The sequence below is a fragment of the Puntigrus tetrazona genome, chromosome 15, assembly GCF_018831695.1.
Source record: "Puntigrus tetrazona isolate hp1 chromosome 15, ASM1883169v1, whole genome shotgun sequence".
In the NCBI taxonomy this organism is placed as follows: Eukaryota; Metazoa; Chordata; class Actinopteri; order Cypriniformes; family Cyprinidae; genus Puntigrus; species Puntigrus tetrazona.
The window spans coordinates 15,281,462-15,299,843 of NC_056713.1; the positions used below are offsets into that span (position 1 = coordinate 15,281,462).

Below are 18,382 nucleotides of genomic sequence, written 5' to 3' on the forward strand. Positions count from 1 at the left end.
CAGATGATCCCGGTACAGCACATAAGGCAGGTAAATGCACTAGAAATTAATAACCGATGTAAACTCCGCACCAATTTGTGCATGTGAGCGTTTTACTGGATTGTAAAACTGTTATATAACAATAAAATATCTTGTCTGGGATACTCATGGTGACAACACAGAATCATGTTATGTTCCCTGAGAATATATGTTATTGGAAAACCATTCATGAAGGTCAAGTGTTTGTATCTGTCACTGCAATGAGGAGCCAGACTGAACAGCTGTCATTATCTGGTCTCATCAAATGACAAAGTGCACTTAAAAGAGGTACAGTCGTCTTTCTTTCTTTCTTTCTCTCTGTCATGGCAACATGATCCCATCGATATTATCAGAGGAACCCCCACACACACACACACAAAAAAAAAAAAATTCATGCTCTTGCCATGTTAGGACAATGCTAATATTTTAATGGCTCAACACCCCAGGTTCTTTTGAAAGTACTTTCTAATAGATTTCATCAGAATGTCAAACAGTTAATATGCAATGCTTAAAAAAAGAAAGAAAAAAAGTGGTTACAGTGTAATTATAAATTTAAGCATTGTACTTACTATACCAGACAGTTTTAGGGTTTGGTTTAGGGTTACTTACGTGTAATTAAACATCATGTATTTTTATTTGTTGCAATAGTAAGTGCATGCAACACACGTAACAAAGACACCTTAAAATAAAGCATTACCCAAAAAAGCCGCTATTGCTAGCCCTTCCATAAACATTTCAGAGAATCAAAAACAAATGATTTATTCCATATACAGTTAAATACATGTAAACAAATAAATAAATACAGCATCTTAATCGTTATCATGCAAAGAAAATTACTTATTTGCATCAAGTGGATTAGTTTGAAATTGCATTTCACAAAGAATCATTTGTCTTTTAAATTTCCAAGTGAATCGATATATGATATAAGCCTGCAGAGGGGGAGAAAAATCCCATTTGAGAGGTTAAAGTAGGTGCATTCCTCTTCAAAATGATTTCATGTTCAAAAGCTTTTTCAATCCTGTTATTGGGGCGATCTGGCATGAATGTAAATAAATAATATTTTAACTATTTGCTGCTTGCCAGTGATTGCAGAATTGGTTCACTAATACATCCCAGTAGGTCTGTAAGTAGTTACACAAAGTAGTAGAGACTTATGGTATTTTGTTAGAATAGAATAGAATAGAATAGAATAGAATAGAATAGAATAGAATAGAATAGAATAGAATACGTCTGTTAAGCTCCAAATACTATAAAAATGAAATTAGATTCCTAAGAGAAGCAAAAGGGGGCGACAGCAGCACAGTCTTCAGTTAAGTCGCTGTCAGCAGTTTGCTCAGACTAGTTATGTTAACGTTTTGTCGTGCAGCTTTGTCGTCGTCGTCGTCGTCGTCTCCAGTGTGACTTAGGCGCCGGGTCTCGAAACGCTTTAAATCATGGACGATTCGGACACCAGCGCTATTCTTGCGGAGGACCTGGAGTCCAGTGACTCCAGCAAAGTCTGTTGTTGTTTTAAGGCGCCACAAAACAAACGTCCGCCGCCGTGTTCGTGTCCGTTTTCGGTGACCGTGGAGCCCGTTATGTTCCTGTCCACGTTCTCCATAGCTCTCCAGATGCCCCTGTACACGCAGTACCTGTGGGATCGTATCAGTGAAGATGTGGGTTACAATGGAACAAAAGGAGGAGGTTGTAATGCATCGACGGCCCACGATCCTCTGCAGAAGGTAACGGATACTATTTTGACGAACTGTTCAGAAATCAGGCATTTTTTTTGTTCAGAAATCAGCACGAATGTTATGTTTTCCCAGTGAGTCAATCAAATGATTCAGTCGATTCCTGAACGAATGACACCGATTCTTTTTAGTGAATCGTGAACATACAATGAAGCCCACATGGTGCAGTCCGGTTTCGAAATAAATTACTGTTATGAGCCGCAAGAGTGTTTTTCGATTCCCGATCGAGTGACCTTTATGAACCGCTCTGTTCAGTAAATCAAAAATTTAGCGCCACCAGTGCAATTCGATTCTCCAATGACTCTTGTGAGTCGGTTCTTCTTAATAAGTTCAAATAAAATAAAAGCACACAGCTCAGTACATTTGTGTGGTACGATTCCCCAAATATTTTTGTAATCAAAAAATTGGACTATTATGTACCAAAGCAAAATAATACTAGTGTATACTGTATACATGGTGTTAAGATATACTTTTCAGTATGTTTTCAATTATATAGAGCTGTGTTACCCACTGCATGAAAGGTCATTTTCAAAAATGAGTGATAGGAGCACTTTAAACAAATGCCACTTACAAGTCTGATCTTTTTAGTGAATCAAAAATGGACCAGTTTACCCCAAATCAAAAACACATCACGCCACCACCAGTGAAGTTTGTTTCTTAAACATATTATGATAAACCAGTTCTGTTTCCTAGCATATAAAAAAAAGTCACTCGCTTTACCAAATAATATTCAGCTTAAAACGCTATCACAAATGGAGGCTTCAGTGTCTCAAGTGGTTTTAAAAAAGTACACTCTAACCACTAAACTGACAGAGATGGTTTTATATGTCATTTGTTTCCTTCATCTAGGAAGTGGAGACTCTGACAGCACACTGGAGCTTGTACATCAATCTGGGTGGATTTATAGTTGGGCTGATCATGGTGACCCTGCTGGGCTCATGGAGTGACCGTGCAGGTCGGCGTCTTGTTCTGATCATCCCTTCCCTTGGCCTGGCTCTTCAGGCCACCGTGTATTTGATTGTAATGTACCTGAAGCTCCCTGTGTTCTGGTTCCTCATTGGGAGAATCTGCAGCGGCCTGTCCGGGGACTTCAATGCTATTTTGGCCGGTTGCTTTGCATATGTGGCTGACACGAGTGCCAGGGGGTCTCGTACCTTTCGTGTAGCGATACTAGAGGCTTGTCTGGGATTGGCGGGCATGTTTGCAAGCATCATCGGAGGACAATGGCGAAGGGCACAAGGGTATTTTTCAACTTTTCATGCGTAAAATGTAATGTTTCTAAAATTAAATATGACCAAAAAAAACAATGTTGTGTTTTCCTCTAGGTATATCAATCCGTTCTGGCTGGTATTGGCCACAAATCTTGCAGCGGCGCTTTACGCATACCTTTTTGTGCCTGAAACGGTCACCCCTGACCCCGAGGCAAAGCTCCTCTCCAGCAGGCACCACCGAGCCGTCTACAGCCTCTATGCATCTGATGCACCGCAGGGGCGCAGAACCAAACTTTGGTTGTACACGCTCTGCTTTTTTCTGGTGGTGACCGTACATTTTGGCTGCAGTGACCTCTATGTGTTGTATGAGTTGAGCGCTCCTCTCTGCTGGGGTCCAGAGCTGATCGGTTATGGCTCTGCGGCTAAGCATCTGGCCTACCTCACTAGTCTGACGGGGCTGAGGGCCATGCAGTGCTGTCTGGAGGACTCCTGGGTGGCTTTGGTGGGCCTTACTTCTAACATAGTTGGCTTGATTATGTTTTCGGTCGCTGACACTACAGCTCTGATGTTCACAGGTAAGATCTCCTATATATAGACACACACATGTAATAATGAAAAATATTATTCTAATTTAAAATAGCTGTTTTGGATTTTGTATTCCTGTCATGACAAAGCTGAATTTTCAGCAGCCCTTCATGTGACACTGAAGAGTCCAGTCACATGATCCTTCAGACATCAACTTAATATGTTGATTTGGTGCTCAAGAAACATTTCCTTTTATCGTTGTGGAAAACAGCTGTGTTGCTATTTAAAAAAAAAAAGCATGATACACTTTGTTAGTATTTTTGATATATATAGAGTTTATTTGAAACAGATTATTTTTGCAACAACTTGTCACTTTTGATATATTTCATGCATCTTTGATGAACATTTAAATAGTACTTTTATTAAAAAAAATACTGAAAGTATATATATATATAATATAGTTTATGTGAAATATATGTATACAATTTTACCTTATATTATAAATGTACATGTTTTTAAGAATATTTATTTACTTATTAGGCTAGTATATGCTGTACTAATTTTAAAATTATGCTTGTCGGTTGTGAAAAGTAAAAAGTAACACTACTTAAATCATGCAGTTTTTTTCCAGAGTGACTTAAGAAAGTAGGTTAATGTTCTACTGTTCAGGTACTGTTTAGGCCTACATTACAGGATAAAGTTCAAGATGCTGTTATAAGACATTTCGAAATACAAGCTGTGCTGATGCAACCTAACACTGTCCTCCGGTGGCTGCAGAAGGTAAATGTGCATAAAGGAAATGAACTTGCAGAAGTGACAGAAACTGCTTATCTATCTTTCTTCATCAGGATATGGGTTGTGCTTCCTTTTTATGGCTTCTACCCCAGTCCTGAGATCTAAACTGTCCAAGCTGGTGGACCCTTCAGAGCAAGGTGAACAAGAACAGCCTTGCGTCACAAAAAACGATGTCGAATGACGTGGAACGTTTTATTTATTGATGTGTATTCTTTTAATTCATCCTAGGTGCTCTGTTTGCTTCAGTGGCGTGTGTGGAAGGTCTGTGCTCGCTAGTGTCTAACGGGGTCTTTAACTCTCTGTACCCTGCCAGCCTGCACTTCATGAAAGGATTCCCCTTTATCTTTGGAGCCATCATTCTCTTCATACCAGCAGGCATTATCGGGTAAACCCTCATTTTTGCACTTCGTTTGTAAACTTATTTAGAGATAATTGTGCCATTTTTTTTTCCTGGTTACCTCAATTGTGAAAAGTGGCTCGATTTTTACCAAGATTCACCCCGAAAGAGCCATATCGAAATCATTTTGATTAGGTTTATATCAGATTTAGATGTGAACAGAATTATTCATGTCATGATTGTATATTAATCTAAATATTTTTTTACTTTTATGTGTACAGGGGCTTGGGTTGCCAGGAGAAGAAAGAGAGCAGAGAAAACAGAGAAGGCTCTGAAATATCCTGACACTGACTCTGTGAGAGTTATGCCAGATCCAAAATATTCGAAACTTGATTGCTAATAGAGCACACAAAAGGGACTCATGTGCAATACAAAGATTAGGATCGTTTTTGAAAATAAATATTTTAATCATTAATGGCAGTTACGTTATGGGGACCAAATATCCCCAAAAGGATAGGAATACCATTCAATTTTGACCTTGTGGGGACATTTTTAGGTCACCGTGAGGAAACAAGCCTATAAAACATACCGGATGAAATTTTTTGAAAATCTAAAACTGCCAATAGTTTCCTTTTTAAGGGGTGGGTTTAGGTGACAATAATACATACAGTCTGTACAGTAATAAAACCATTACGCCTATGGAGTGTCCCCATAAAACATGGACACACAGGGTGTGTGCATGCCTTGCATCTAAACCAAAAAAGAACAAAAAGTATGTGCATTGCTTTCTTCACAACCACACACGCACACACTTCCAGGTGGTACAACAAAAAACTGTTTCCAAGGTTGGCAGGTCTGTATTAATGTTTTTATGTATGTATGATCAAATTAATGAAGTCTTGTCTATTATGAGTGACTGCCGTGTTGGACATCAGCCATTTACAGTGAAAATAAGCCTCTGGTTGATAGATTACCCCAAAAAGTGTTAACACTGTGACTTTGGTGCTATATAAACAGTGTTTCAGCATCCTGAACGACCACACACAGCAATATTAGCTCAACCGATGGCGCGGGTTTATGTCGGCGTAGTTCAGGAAACCGGTTCTAATTCAGTTTGATGAAAATTACACCTATTGCAAATTCAAGACCCACACAGTTTCACCCACACCGGAAAAATCACAGTAATGTTCCTCTTATGTTAACAAACTCCCCCATGTCAGATGTGTTTTAGGTATGTCAAATCTGTCAAGCAGGTGAGAATTATGTGGATGTAAGACTGTAAATTATAGCTGTGTGGTTTGGCAGTATACTAACAGGAAGTGAAAACGACATCTTTGTGTTTAGTGTATGTCTAAGTTGTCAAAGCGGTTATCTCAGCAGTTTTGTACAAGAATATGTCCGTACACTGTGAAACAAAAATGAGGACTAGCAGACCAAAGGGTTGTTTTTCAAGCTTTATTGCTGTTTTTTATGAAAAAAGAATATTATTTAATTGTAAAGGTTTTTATTCACTGTATTACACTTGAAAGACTCTCAGACAAACATCATAAGGCAACAGCAGGGAGCTCATTAGCAGAATAAAGCTTGAGGTGTTAGTAAATGTTCAGCATTTTCCTTGACCACAGTGCCTGAAAATTTATTCTTTTATTCAAGTCCTGAAACCATCGCGTCAGGACTTGTTTCTAATACTGCACGAGGTGAATAATAACCACAATGAATAATGTTGAGTTTTATGAACTGTTGTGATATATTCTTAGAGTCGAAAATTTAGTTATTTGCCTTTAATATGATGCTCGGTACATAACAGGAAAAAAAAATCACAAACCTGTCGTTAGAAACAAAGAATTGACTATTTTTGGATGGAAAGAACCAAGACTAACTATTTTTAAGAAACCAAATTCAGAAAATATGAAAACTGATGTTTAACATTTCATAAGGCTTTCAAAATTCCAACTGACATGCTATAACTGAAGATGATCTAGTACTATCTGACTATGGATTGACTATGCTTAGATCTACGCTGATGTCATAAACACAACTGATAATGCAGATATCGATTTAACTTCCTGAGTTACAGAAATGTCCCACACAATTCTGGGAGCGCAGTCAGTACATAGCAAGTTCATTATTAATTCACATATTCAGTGTTATTTAGAGCCACAAAGAGGCATAATGCTGTAAATAGCTCAGAATAATCCTTAAGGTGCGGTCACATTCACTTTAGCTTTTATTCATGAGGGTGAAAGACTTTACCAATGATAGAAAGCTACTTGATTTGAAAGTGACTTCTATATTAGTGATACTTCGTATATTGCTATAGTGACGCGATTGTTTTGTAAAATATTGGCAAAATGTTCTTAATGTGACTGCACCTTGTATTTCATTGCATCTTTGAGTAGGTTACACTTATGTATCTATCTATACCAGCTGCATGCATACAACCAAAGGAAACACTGGCCTCTGAGGAGTAAGCAGGTGTGTTCTGGTTATGAGCCATTATCGGAAACATTTATTAGGCAAAATGGAGGGCTTTTTTTTATCGTTTTATTTCTTTTGTGGCTCTTTTTTGTCTGTTTTTGCTCCGTCTGGTTGCTCTTGGCTTGGGCCCCCCTTGAGGAAGCGCAGAATCTTTTCGATAGTGGCTTCTTGATACTCGTGGGACCACCTGTAACATTGAGAGAAGAAATTAATTAGATTATTTTAGATTTGTGCAAAAGCTTTTATTGATTATGCGTTTGGTGTACAATTTTAACAACTACAAGTTACTGAGCAGGCATAAACTAGAGGAAAGCATATTGTATATCACAGAGTGATTGCACCAACATGTTTGGTCAGGCAGAGTGTTGACTCACTTAATGCCATTAAATTTGAGAATGCTGCTCATGTCTTCTGGCAGAGAGGTCGGATCAGGCCACACAAAGTTCTCAGTGACAGGAACAATGTTCTTCTTCCCATTCAGGGCGGTGACAATCTCCTGTGGATAACATAAATCTAAACGTTTAACCTCACACAATGCTGGCAGAAGGACGTTTTGGCATCTTCTGAGAACAGATTTAAGGATTCTCATATAGAGATAATATCTGAAGTGTTCTGGAGTGTATTTTCAGTCTATTTTCAGCATTTGACCTAAACCTTAAGTAAAATATGGCTTTATTTTAGTGCAGGGAAATGATCGTGATAATCGTGATTAATCGCATTTTGTTTATAAAATATATGTGTGTGCTGTATATATTCATTATGTATGAATAAAAACACATACAGTATATATTCCAAAGATATTTGCATGTATATATTTATATCATTAAAGCTATATATAAAATATATATTTAAAACTAGTCCTGTCAAATGTTTAATTGTGATTAATCACATCCAAAATAAAAGTTTCGTTTACATAATATATGTATGTGAACTGTGTATTTAAATTAAGTTGATAATAAATATTTTCAAAATATTTCATATATATATATATATATGTGTGTGTGTGTGTGTTTGTATTTACGTACAAATGTACACACATTTATTATGTATACAAAAACATTAATTTTGGATGTGACTTAATCATTCACCAGAACTACTTTAATTGTAGACATACAATTTGATCAAAGAAAGATTTCTGCCTCTGACCTTATGAACCCAGTCTTTCATAGCCACGTCGCCCATGCATTTATCCAGCGCGTTGGCTGACAGCACCAAAATAAAGTTGCGTGCTCGCTGTACACTCGTGATCAGCTTCTCCTCGAACCTGCCAGCTTCCAGTTTCTCCACATCAATGAAGACGCTGAAACCACGCAACTGTAGATGCACCTTCAGCAGGCTGCAGAGATTTATCACACCATTTTTCACACATCAGTAGTAAACAAGTACGTTCTTTCTGAGATGTGCAAAAGAACATTAAAGATCGAATTATTAATCGATTTTAAATATTAAGTTACATGCACATATAAATGTCTAGTATTCAATATATACAGATATGTTTTGCATCTATTAACTGTCATTCAGATAGTACATGGGTAACTAAATAGGCGCCATTACTGTAAAGACACTTAAGAGACATTTCATTTGTGATCTGACCTGGCAAGCTGTGAACCGGTAGTGCGACGGTAGCTGATGAACACGTCAGGGCCTGTAGGTTGGGAATCGGTTAAGCAGGGTTTAGCAGGGCGGTGGGCAGAAGAGAGTATCTTGGCACGATGGATTCCATTCTCTACAAGGCAGTCAGACAGCAGCTGCTGGTCTGTAATGTGGACGATATTGTTCCGATCGACTCCTGACTGAACCAAGCCGTAGGTGTACTGACGGAATCGTGGGTCTATTTCAGCCAGCCAGTCTGCCAGGTTATTGGGGTCACATGTGGAGTAGTTAGCATAGGTTTTCAGTACACGCAGATCTCGAAGAAACCTGTACAGAAGTTATCAGACAACTGCTATAGGTTATGATAATACAGTAAAATGCTTCTGTTTTGCTTGCTTCAAATGTAAATCATAACATTTATTCTATTTTTATTGTATTAGTTTATGGATTTATTTAATTGTCTCAACATCTAGGCTAGGGTTTTTTTAAACCTGCCATTGCTCATCTCTGGTTTTCCAGTGTGATCTCAGAAATTTGAACCAGTAAAATTTAATACGTACATTTCTATAAGACTTCTATAATAAAATATCACTAACCTCTTGCGAGTGAGCCCAGAAGTCATTCCCAGATCCTGGATCAGATCCTGTTCTGTGATGTTGAGCAGTAGATCTCCATCCACCTGCAATTCCTGAAAGATGTGGAACAGAAAACTCTGATCAAAACCACAGCAAACATCTTCTAGATATCGTTATTATCTGTACGTAAGGTCAGCTCAACAGGAAATAGAAGCTACGTACAAACCTGAAACCGTTCACTGAATGCACTGAAACCAATCTGCTGCAGCCAGGTCTGTACCTCTCCGCTCTTCCAGTTGGGTACAGATGAAAGGATACGCTTAGGGACATTCTCGCTCATCATTGTTAAGGCCCGCTTAGCCAGAGAACAAACGGTGGCGTTACTGGAGTACATGACGATCCTCTTTAGACTCTGAACAGCTCCAATCTCCTGAAATATCTGGGTAGAAAGATCCAGAGAAATTAAATTATATTATTTTTGGAGGGCTAGTTTGCTCCAGCACACTTTCTCACAAAATATGATGTGCATTTTATACAATTTTTGCTTTGAGGTGAAGACGTCTTTATATTATCCCATAATCACAAATAAAAAAAACTGTATAAAATCAGAATCAGAAATCAGAAAAAAATTCAACAAAGGCATAATTCCTATCGTCATTTGAGCCAGGTTACAACTAGGCTAATTCTCAGTTAATTTTCACATTTATGAATGATTCTGATATATATATATTTGGTAACTTGATCAAATACAAATCAGCTGAATTTTTTTATGCAAAGTGCTTATTTATGCTTCTGTCTCTGAACAACTGAACAAAATATTTGATTGTATATATTATACATTATGTATATATTATACTTAGTCTCTTAGTACTTTAAATCTGAAGTGATCAATTGTTTATTCGTGAAATACAGTAATATCGTCAGTAACACAATGAAAGCATAAATGGTCTGTCTGACCTTGGTATTACGTTGACGGGACTTGATACTAGTCTCCACACACAGATAGAAAGCAGCGATGCATTTCCCCTCCAGACGTGTGCCGTCCAGCAGAGGCAGTAAGTGCTGAAGGTCTGCAGCTGTACGGCCCTGCATGCTGTCTGCGCTGTCCAACAGGTTACGTGCAAACTCTTCAGGGTCCAACGAGGCGATGAAGGGCTCCACCAGTTCCAGAGTACCAGACTTCACCACTTCTTTCTCGATCTCCCTGTTAGCCGCGAGCACAGCCACGGCCAGACAGGCATGGAACCGGATCAGCTCATCTTCTTTGGAGAACGCCAGCGGGAACAGCCATTCGGCCGCCTGTTTTTCGATCATCAGCCGCTGGCAGCGGTGCCCCCCGTACATGGCGCAGTTTGCCAGGGCCACGGCGCAGTGCCGCAGTACAGTTGGGTCTGTTCCACGGCACCAGTACAGGAGGGTGTCCAGTGCTCCATTAGTGATGAGCTGCGCAGATGTCTCCTCTGTGTGTTTAAACATGTGCTCCAGGATGCCCGACACGCTCCGTGCCAGCTGGGCATCCTCCTGCTCACGGGTCAGGTTCAAGATCACCCCAAGCCCCATACGTGCCACATAGTCCCTGCAGAGAAATACAAAAACAAGCATTTAAAAAACATCGGACGCATAAAAGCCTTTTATCCAACAAATATTATTTATATTATAAGGGTTCACAATTCAGCCCTGACTATAACAATATTAACTGTCAGTTAAGCCCTGATTTTGGGATAAGATGAGGAAAATTTCATTTACTGCTATAAGCAACAACAAAGTCTGTAAAAATATATAAATAAATAAAAAAACATAGAATCACAGGGCTGTGTTTCTTTCTGCCTTTGTTAAATTAATTTAGATTTTTCCTTCAAATGAAAGGGTATTAAAACTAAACATATTTAAAGAGAATAAAAAGTTTAATAAAAACTTTGTCCATTGATTGGTCAAATTCCAGCTTCCCGTATAGACTGTTCAGTGTAAATTCTCAAATGATTGACATGCAGCAGAAAGTGTTTTAAAGGCCTTCTGATGACCCTGGACCACAAAACTAGTCAAATTTGTGAAACTGAGATTTATACATTGTTCGAAAACAGAATAAATAAGCTTTCTATTGATGTATGGTTTGTTAAGAAAAATTGGACAGAGATATACTACTATTTGAAATGAATGGTGTCATGAACCGCGCCTCTGTGGCTCTCTCCGACGGCCACCGGAGGGAACCCTCCTCAGAATATTAGCCCTCAGAACTCCATTTCCCATCATGCCATTTTTCAGCCCTGATTACCTGCCCAGGTGTACCTCCTTAGACTGCTATATAAGCTGCTACCAGCCTATACTCATCCTTGCTCTGGCTGGTAATGCTAAGTGTTTGTTCTGTCGCTGTCTTCCTATGTTTGACCTTGCTCTGTGTTTTCGTTTCTCCGGTTGTTTGCTGCCTACCCACTGACCCATTGCCTGCGTACCTCGACCCTGATTCTGTCTGCCTGCTTCGACCATTGCCTGACTCTGTTTTCGACTCTGCCTGCCCTGTGTTGTTTCTGCCATTGTTACCGAACCTTGCCTGTTTGACTATTCTCATTAAAGAGCATGCAAATGGATCCAAACGTTTCTGTCTCTTCATTACAAATGCTGCAGAAAAAATAATCAAATACTGAGAAAATCACCTGCAAGGATGTCCAAATAAAAACCTTAGAGATGCATATTACTAATCAAAAATTAAGTTTTGATATATTTACGGTATGAAATTCACAAAGTATCTTCACGGCACATGATCTTAATATCCTAATGATTTTTGTCATAAAAGAAACTTCTTCTTTTTTTACTCCAACAATGTATTTTTGCCTATTGTTACATACTCGTAGGATTGATTTCCTAATTCAGAGTCACATACGGTACATCCCAGGATAGTTATTTCAAGTATATATTTCAGGGAGTATGATTATTTTCTGCATATCATTCCATGCTTAAATTAATTCCAGCAACTTTAATTTCATACAAGAAATATTTTACAACAAATAAACTGTATGCAAAATTTTTGTGCAACTTTGTTTACTGTGACTTGCTTGTCCAAGTGCTTATTAGGGTCTACAGTTTATCAAGAATGTCCCTTACCTGTTTTCTGAGACCAGTATCTGCTCAAGGAGCTTGGCAGACTCGTATGTGATTTCTACCGCCGGGGTCTGCAGCAGCAGTAAGAGCAGCTCCAGACCCCCATCCAGCCGGATCCTGTTGCACATCTCCTCCGCTACCTGTCGGCCCACAGTGGGCAGGACCCAGGCCTCCTCGACGAGCTGGAAAGTCTCAGCAATGGCCCGGCGGGTCTCCTCCACATCTCCAGTGTCTCTGGAAGACTTGAGTGTTTTGATGGCGGAGCGCAGCGCGGGGAGAGATCCGTTCAACACGGCCTGGACGTCGGCGCTGATGCCCGGAGACACAGCCCTGGGGCCAGAGTTCGTCCTCCGGTTGTGTAGCCGATTGCTGACATATTCGGGAACCGTGAGTCTGTCGGTGGTAAACATGGACAAATAACGGCAAAACTTGCTGAGGTAAACGACGAGAGACAAACACATCTACCGTTACCGGATGTTTCTGCGTTATCACAACAATTCTGATGTTTCTTTGTCTTTCAGCTATGACAAAGAAAGCATCGCGTCGCCGTCATTACCAAGCGAATCGTTAATGTCCAAATGCGTGGGAAACAGTTTAATTCATTATCAGCCGTTTACACTGAATTACATTATTATCCTGCTAACGTCCGACAAAAAACACAAACGACGTCAGAGAACCGGTAAAGCTTTTAAGACACGCTTTGAGATCCACAGTTACAAACGAGCATTAAAAACCATTAAATAACAAAACATCGCTGTGGCAGTTACACTGGCAATCGATTGATTGTTAGACAAAGACGACTATTTCCAGTTTACTTTTGCCGCTCTGTCATAGATTCCCGTGAAAGCCAACTAAAGCAACGGTTCACCAATTAAATTAAACACCGTGATGCCGTTATATTTTAAATAAAGTGTCGACTGTTAATAATGAATCCTCAAGCATCCTCGGCGTCCGTTTATAGACCCGCCCAGTGTATCTCACGAACCAGAGGCGAAGAATCAAGCTCAGCACCATAGCGCCACTTTAGTACAACGCCCCCTGGTGCACAACGACTGTATGCAAGATTGAGTCAGCCTTTTTGTTACAATGTTTGTTGTGTTTCTGCCCGAATATCACAGCCGCAGTGCATTTTTAATAAATGTCAGTTTTAACCTTCTCAAGTTAAAAAAGTAAAAAAAAAATTTTTTTAAAGAAAAGCTTGTTAATGTTACGTCGTGTTTAGCTTCAGACAACCAATCATAAGTGCCTCACTAATGACCTTATTAAATATTCATGAGATCTGTACAGCCGCTGGCGGGATTCTAACGCACTGCGTTTGCACGAGAAGAAGATGGTGTTTTTATTATTATTCGCCGATTTACATGGCGACACAGGCAACCAGGCCGCTATTCTCAGTGTTATTTTACGTGTTCGAAAAAGAAACAAATAAGCAAGATTTGTTGTTGGCTATGCAAAAGAGTTAAACTAGGATTTGCAAATCTATATTTTGAAATGCTCCAGCTTGACTTCATTCGTGTATAATGAATGTTTGTAAGCAGTTGTGTAAACAGGTGATGTCTGTCTTTATCGATCTATCTATTAACCATTCACTTTTCACAGAGTTTAAGCAACCCATTCCCACATTAGATTAGTAAAGCACATCGTGGTGTACTTCGTTAAACAGACTGTCTGAACTTTTGAGAGTTGCAAACAAGCATTATTTCTTTCTATACCTTTATATTGATCACTCGAAAAATAGTGCAGTCTTAACTGAGAAAAAAAATACATTCAACGCTTTAAACTCAATGACTAATGTTATTATTCATAAACTCAAATTGAAACAATGTTACATAAGGTAGTTCTCATATTTGTTGTATTTATATTGTTAGATTGCAAAACAATTGCTGTCTGTTTTTAATGATTACAGTTAAGCAAAGATGCAAAACATTGCAAATAAGTTCAAGTAAACAAAATCGGGTGAGTGACCTCTGAGTCTATTGATTCCTGTGGTCCTGATGGTTTCAGCATTCACTGTGAGACGGCAGGATGAGGCTTTTTCTGCTGCTAGGACTGATTTCCTTCACATATGCAGCGGAAGGTAAGGGCACTTACCTGTAATATTTTGACATACAGCCTCCTCTTTGTGTTATCATGGAACTGTTTTTGTTTTTTTCTTTCAGAGTCTTGTATTGAACGCTGCGAAAATGGATTTGATGCGACCAAGAGCTGCCAGTGTGACTCTGTGTGCTCATACTACAAGAGCTGTTGCGAAGACTATGAATCCTTATGTCGTATCAGGTGTAAGTTTACCAGTTCCATTTAAACAAACCAAAACTAAACAAAGTGAACAAAACAAGTGCATTAGAAACTGTTCTTGTTGCAGCTCGTGGAGACACCTTTCCTTCTTACCCTGAGGATGATTATGACGAGGAAGCAAACGGCACAGAGGCGCCAAACGGATCCAGATCACGGCACAAATTTTTACCCCCGTCTCCTGCAACCTTTGCTGAAATATTCGGCCTATTAACACCAGCTTCACAAACCACGGATTTGACGTTAAGTGATAACCAAACGCCAGAGACTGCCACAGCTGCCACTCCAACTACAAAATTCAGATTAGCTTCCACCATTAAGAACCCAGCCACAACTTCACGCACAATATCAACCGCAGAACCCACACCAACAAAAGACCCTGACGCTGAGGTCTGCAGTGGCAGACCCTTTGACTCCTTCATGCAAGTTAAAAATGGCTCTATATATGCATTCAGAGGTAAGTGGCTAGAACAAAAAAATTGAATATTATACAAAATTATTTCATTTAGAAATAAAAATATTTAGTAGAATTTAAGAACATAATACATAATATTATTGACATACCGTAAGTTTTTGATTTGGGTATTATTTTTTATATTTTACATTTTCATTTTAATGTTAGTAAAAGTTGTGACCATTTTATTGTATTTTTGTCATTTTTATTAGTTTTTTTTATTGTTTTGTATTTAAATTTTACTAATTTAGAACATCAGTTAAACTAGCCTAAATGAAAATGAAAAATGTGGCTGTTTAGAAAATACATTTTTATTTTATTTCAGTTAAAGTGTATTTTATTATAAGTAACAATTAAAATTATGGTGTTTTAGGTAACTCTGCAGTAGGTAAAAGAAAAAGAAAAAAAAGGTTTTTTAAATGCTCTGCTAAAATTATATTATGACTGATGAATATTCGTTCTTCTTATTTGTATTTCGTTATTTTTTTTACTCATTTTGTTACTAATGCGATATGTTTGTCTACAAGGACAATATTTTTTTGAGCTTGATGAAAAATCAGTATTACCGGGGTACCCAAAGCTCATCGAAGACATCTGGGGAATAAAAGGTCCAATAGATGCTGCCTTCACTCGCATAAACTGCCAAGGAAAGACATACATCTTCAAAGTATGAATGACCTCACATTTTCATCTATTATAATATAAACCATTTAGAATTCAGTAATGAATTCTAGCACTTTATACTGAGAAAGTATTACAATATAAATAAAAGGCATACTTTATTATTTACAATATAAATAATAGTCATACTTTATTTGAATTTATAATTTTTTTAATTAATCTGAATTATTTTATGATTCTTTGAATGTTTATAAATGACAATATGTTTTATTATCCCGAGGGTAAACAATACTGGAGGTTTGAAGATGGAGTACTAGATGAAGATTTCCCACGGGAAATATCTGTGGGATTTGAGAAGATACCTGACCGTCTGGATGCTGCCTTTGCCGTTCCTGCTCACAGTCACCATGGCAAAGAGAAGGTTTATTTTTTTAAAGGTTTGTGCTCAACCTAAAGAATGCCTCTACATTTAAATCCATGTTCATTTAACTTTACTAAAAAAAAGCATCCGTTCCTTCTTTCCAGGAGACCAGTATTACCAGTATGAGTTCAAGCACCAGCCATCCCATGAGCAGTGCATTCAGATCTCACTGAGATCTCCTTCAGCACTTTTCCACAGATACACCAATATTTACTACGACCGATGGGTGGAACACTTCAACCAGCTCTTTGGTGGAGGTAATATTGTTTTTGGAGGAAGCCATCATGATGCATTGCACCTTAGACACCTTCAGCTTTTAATTAATTACTTCCAGCTCACAGTCATCACGGTGGCCATCACTTCATCAACAAAGACTGGATTGGCATCAGATCTCCTGTGGATGCTGTGCTAGCCGGCAGACTCTACGTCACTCCGAGATGGTCCAGCAGAAGACGTCAGGACAGAAACCGGCAGGATTGGGACCAGCAGTGGAACCAACGGTATAGGCAGGATTGGGACCAGCAGTGGAACCAACAGTATGGGCAGGAGTGGGACCAGCAGCGGGGCTCCAGGCGCAGACAGAATAGGTCACCGTATTGGGAGACAATGGCTGAGAGGGGCATCAGCATTGGACAGGAGTTTGCTCAGAGGTTTGGGCAGGAGAGGTGGCGAGACCAGGACAGGCGCAGAGACTATCATCATAGACAAAACGACTATGATTATGACAACAGATACAGACCTTCTGAAGACATCGCCTATGACATACTGCGCAGGGGTCAGCCTTTACAGAGTGTCTACTTCTTTAAAGGAGGTACTTAAATGACATGATTATATTATATTGTTTAGAGGAGCTGAAATAGACATGATTAGTTAATATTATATCCAAAATTCTGTCATGTAACTCAGACCTCAATCTTATTACACCATCGTACAAGTGATACAGCTGATTGGTTTTATTTCGTATCAGCAGCCAATTAGCTCCACTTGTATAGATATGTTACAAGGTGCTTTCACATATGGAGTTTATTTCATATATGCTATTATATTTAGATATTCAGATTCAAACTTTCACATTTTCTTTACAGATATGTACTACAGAGTGAATCTCCGAACGAAGCGGGTTGACTATGCGAACCCTCCATATCCAAGACCTATTGGAAAATACTGGCTTGGCTGCAAAGACAAGCCAGGAGCGGAAAAGAGATGAGTCCAACTGTAAAAGATCTTTAATAGTATTTATCATTGAGAAAAGTAAGCTGCATTTACACGGTCAATCAGAAGCATAATCAGTAACCATTTTCAAAGGACAACCTGCAAGTTTTAGTTACAAACATCTCAAATAAACTCTGAATTAAAGTAATTGCATGAAAAGCCTAAAGTTGCTATGAACTTTGCAACAGCTTTGCAATTCTTGCAGCAGTGTTTTTTTATGTATAGGTCAGTGTTTTTGCAATGTATACATCATTACTAGCTTACACATTTGAAAGTCCTCTTAAGGATATTAACAGTAATCTGTTTCTGTTTTAGCCCTTTCAACATAGTGAAAGGTGTTTCTTGTCATTCTTTCTTTGTCATGTGACAAGTCATGTTACATTTCCAGTCCGTGTTTTGGCACAATTCTTTCATTTATTGTGTCATCCTGCTCTTTCCAAATAAAACACTGAACTTACTGCCAATATCAGGCAATTGAATTCATTGACTTCACACACTAAGTATTGCTGCCAAGAACAACTTCGCTGTAGTCAAGCGTGTAAGGACTAATCATTATTTATCGTGCATTGAAAAAAAGATGTCAAAAACTAAGACATGCAATTACATAGAAACTTATACAGCCCTAAGAGAAAATGCATTTGAGGATAACAAGTTTTTTTCCAAACTGTTATGGAAGTTATTTCATGCATAATTGCTTCAGGGTTCATATCTTGGCTCAGGATTGATCTACGCTCCTGTTCGAGGTGTGAGGTTGGTTGAGTGCTTTTAAAAGATGTCTTTTTATCTCACTAAGACTGCATTTATTTGATCAAACTAAAATAAAAAAAATTTAATATAATATTTATTTTAATTTGAATATGATTTAAAATGTGATTTATGTCTTTAATGGCGAAGCTGAATTTTTTCAGCAGACCTCTTGAGTGTCACATGATCCTTCAGAAACGATTATAATATATATATATAATATATTATTATCAATGTTGAAGACAGCTATATTGTTTAATATTTTTGTTGATAAATATTT

At 38.4% G+C, this 18,382-nt stretch overlaps 3 protein-coding genes across 3 annotated transcripts; 2 read left to right on the plus strand and 1 right to left on the minus strand.

Moving 5' to 3' along the window:
- Positions 1 to 1,050: 1,050 nt before the first annotated feature.
- Positions 1,051 to 5,907, plus strand: slc46a1 (solute carrier family 46 member 1). Its single transcript, XM_043259815.1, has 6 exons — positions 1,051 to 1,739; positions 2,598 to 2,989; positions 3,074 to 3,534; positions 4,333 to 4,416; positions 4,508 to 4,664; positions 4,898 to 5,907. Exons 1-6 carry the CDS (start codon positions 1,452 to 1,454, stop codon positions 4,959 to 4,961), a joined length of 1,446 nt encoding a protein of 481 aa, XP_043115750.1. The 5' UTR covers positions 1,051 to 1,451; the 3' UTR covers positions 4,962 to 5,907.
- A 150-nt stretch (positions 5,908 to 6,057) lies between these two features.
- On the minus strand, positions 6,058 to 14,174 carry sarm1 (sterile alpha and TIR motif containing 1). The gene is made up of 8 exons (XM_043259812.1): positions 12,362 to 14,174; positions 10,220 to 10,838; positions 9,489 to 9,701; positions 9,284 to 9,375; positions 8,688 to 9,014; positions 8,241 to 8,430; positions 7,469 to 7,590; positions 6,058 to 7,281 (listed from the first exon to the last, which is right to left on the minus strand). The coding sequence occupies exons 1-8, from the start codon at positions 12,817 to 12,819 to the stop codon at positions 7,161 to 7,163; spliced, it is 2,142 nt and encodes a 713-aa protein (XP_043115747.1). The 5' UTR covers positions 12,820 to 14,174; the 3' UTR covers positions 6,058 to 7,160.
- Positions 12,771 to 17,822, plus strand: vtna (vitronectin a). The gene is made up of 9 exons (XM_043259813.1): positions 12,771 to 12,795; positions 14,363 to 14,435; positions 14,518 to 14,637; positions 14,721 to 15,107; positions 15,632 to 15,771; positions 16,006 to 16,162; positions 16,251 to 16,403; positions 16,481 to 16,957; positions 17,232 to 17,822. The coding sequence occupies exons 2-9, from the start codon at positions 14,384 to 14,386 to the stop codon at positions 17,351 to 17,353; spliced, it is 1,608 nt and encodes a 535-aa protein (XP_043115748.1). The 5' UTR covers positions 12,771 to 12,795; positions 14,363 to 14,383; the 3' UTR covers positions 17,354 to 17,822.
- Positions 17,823 to 18,382: the final 560 nt, after the last annotated feature.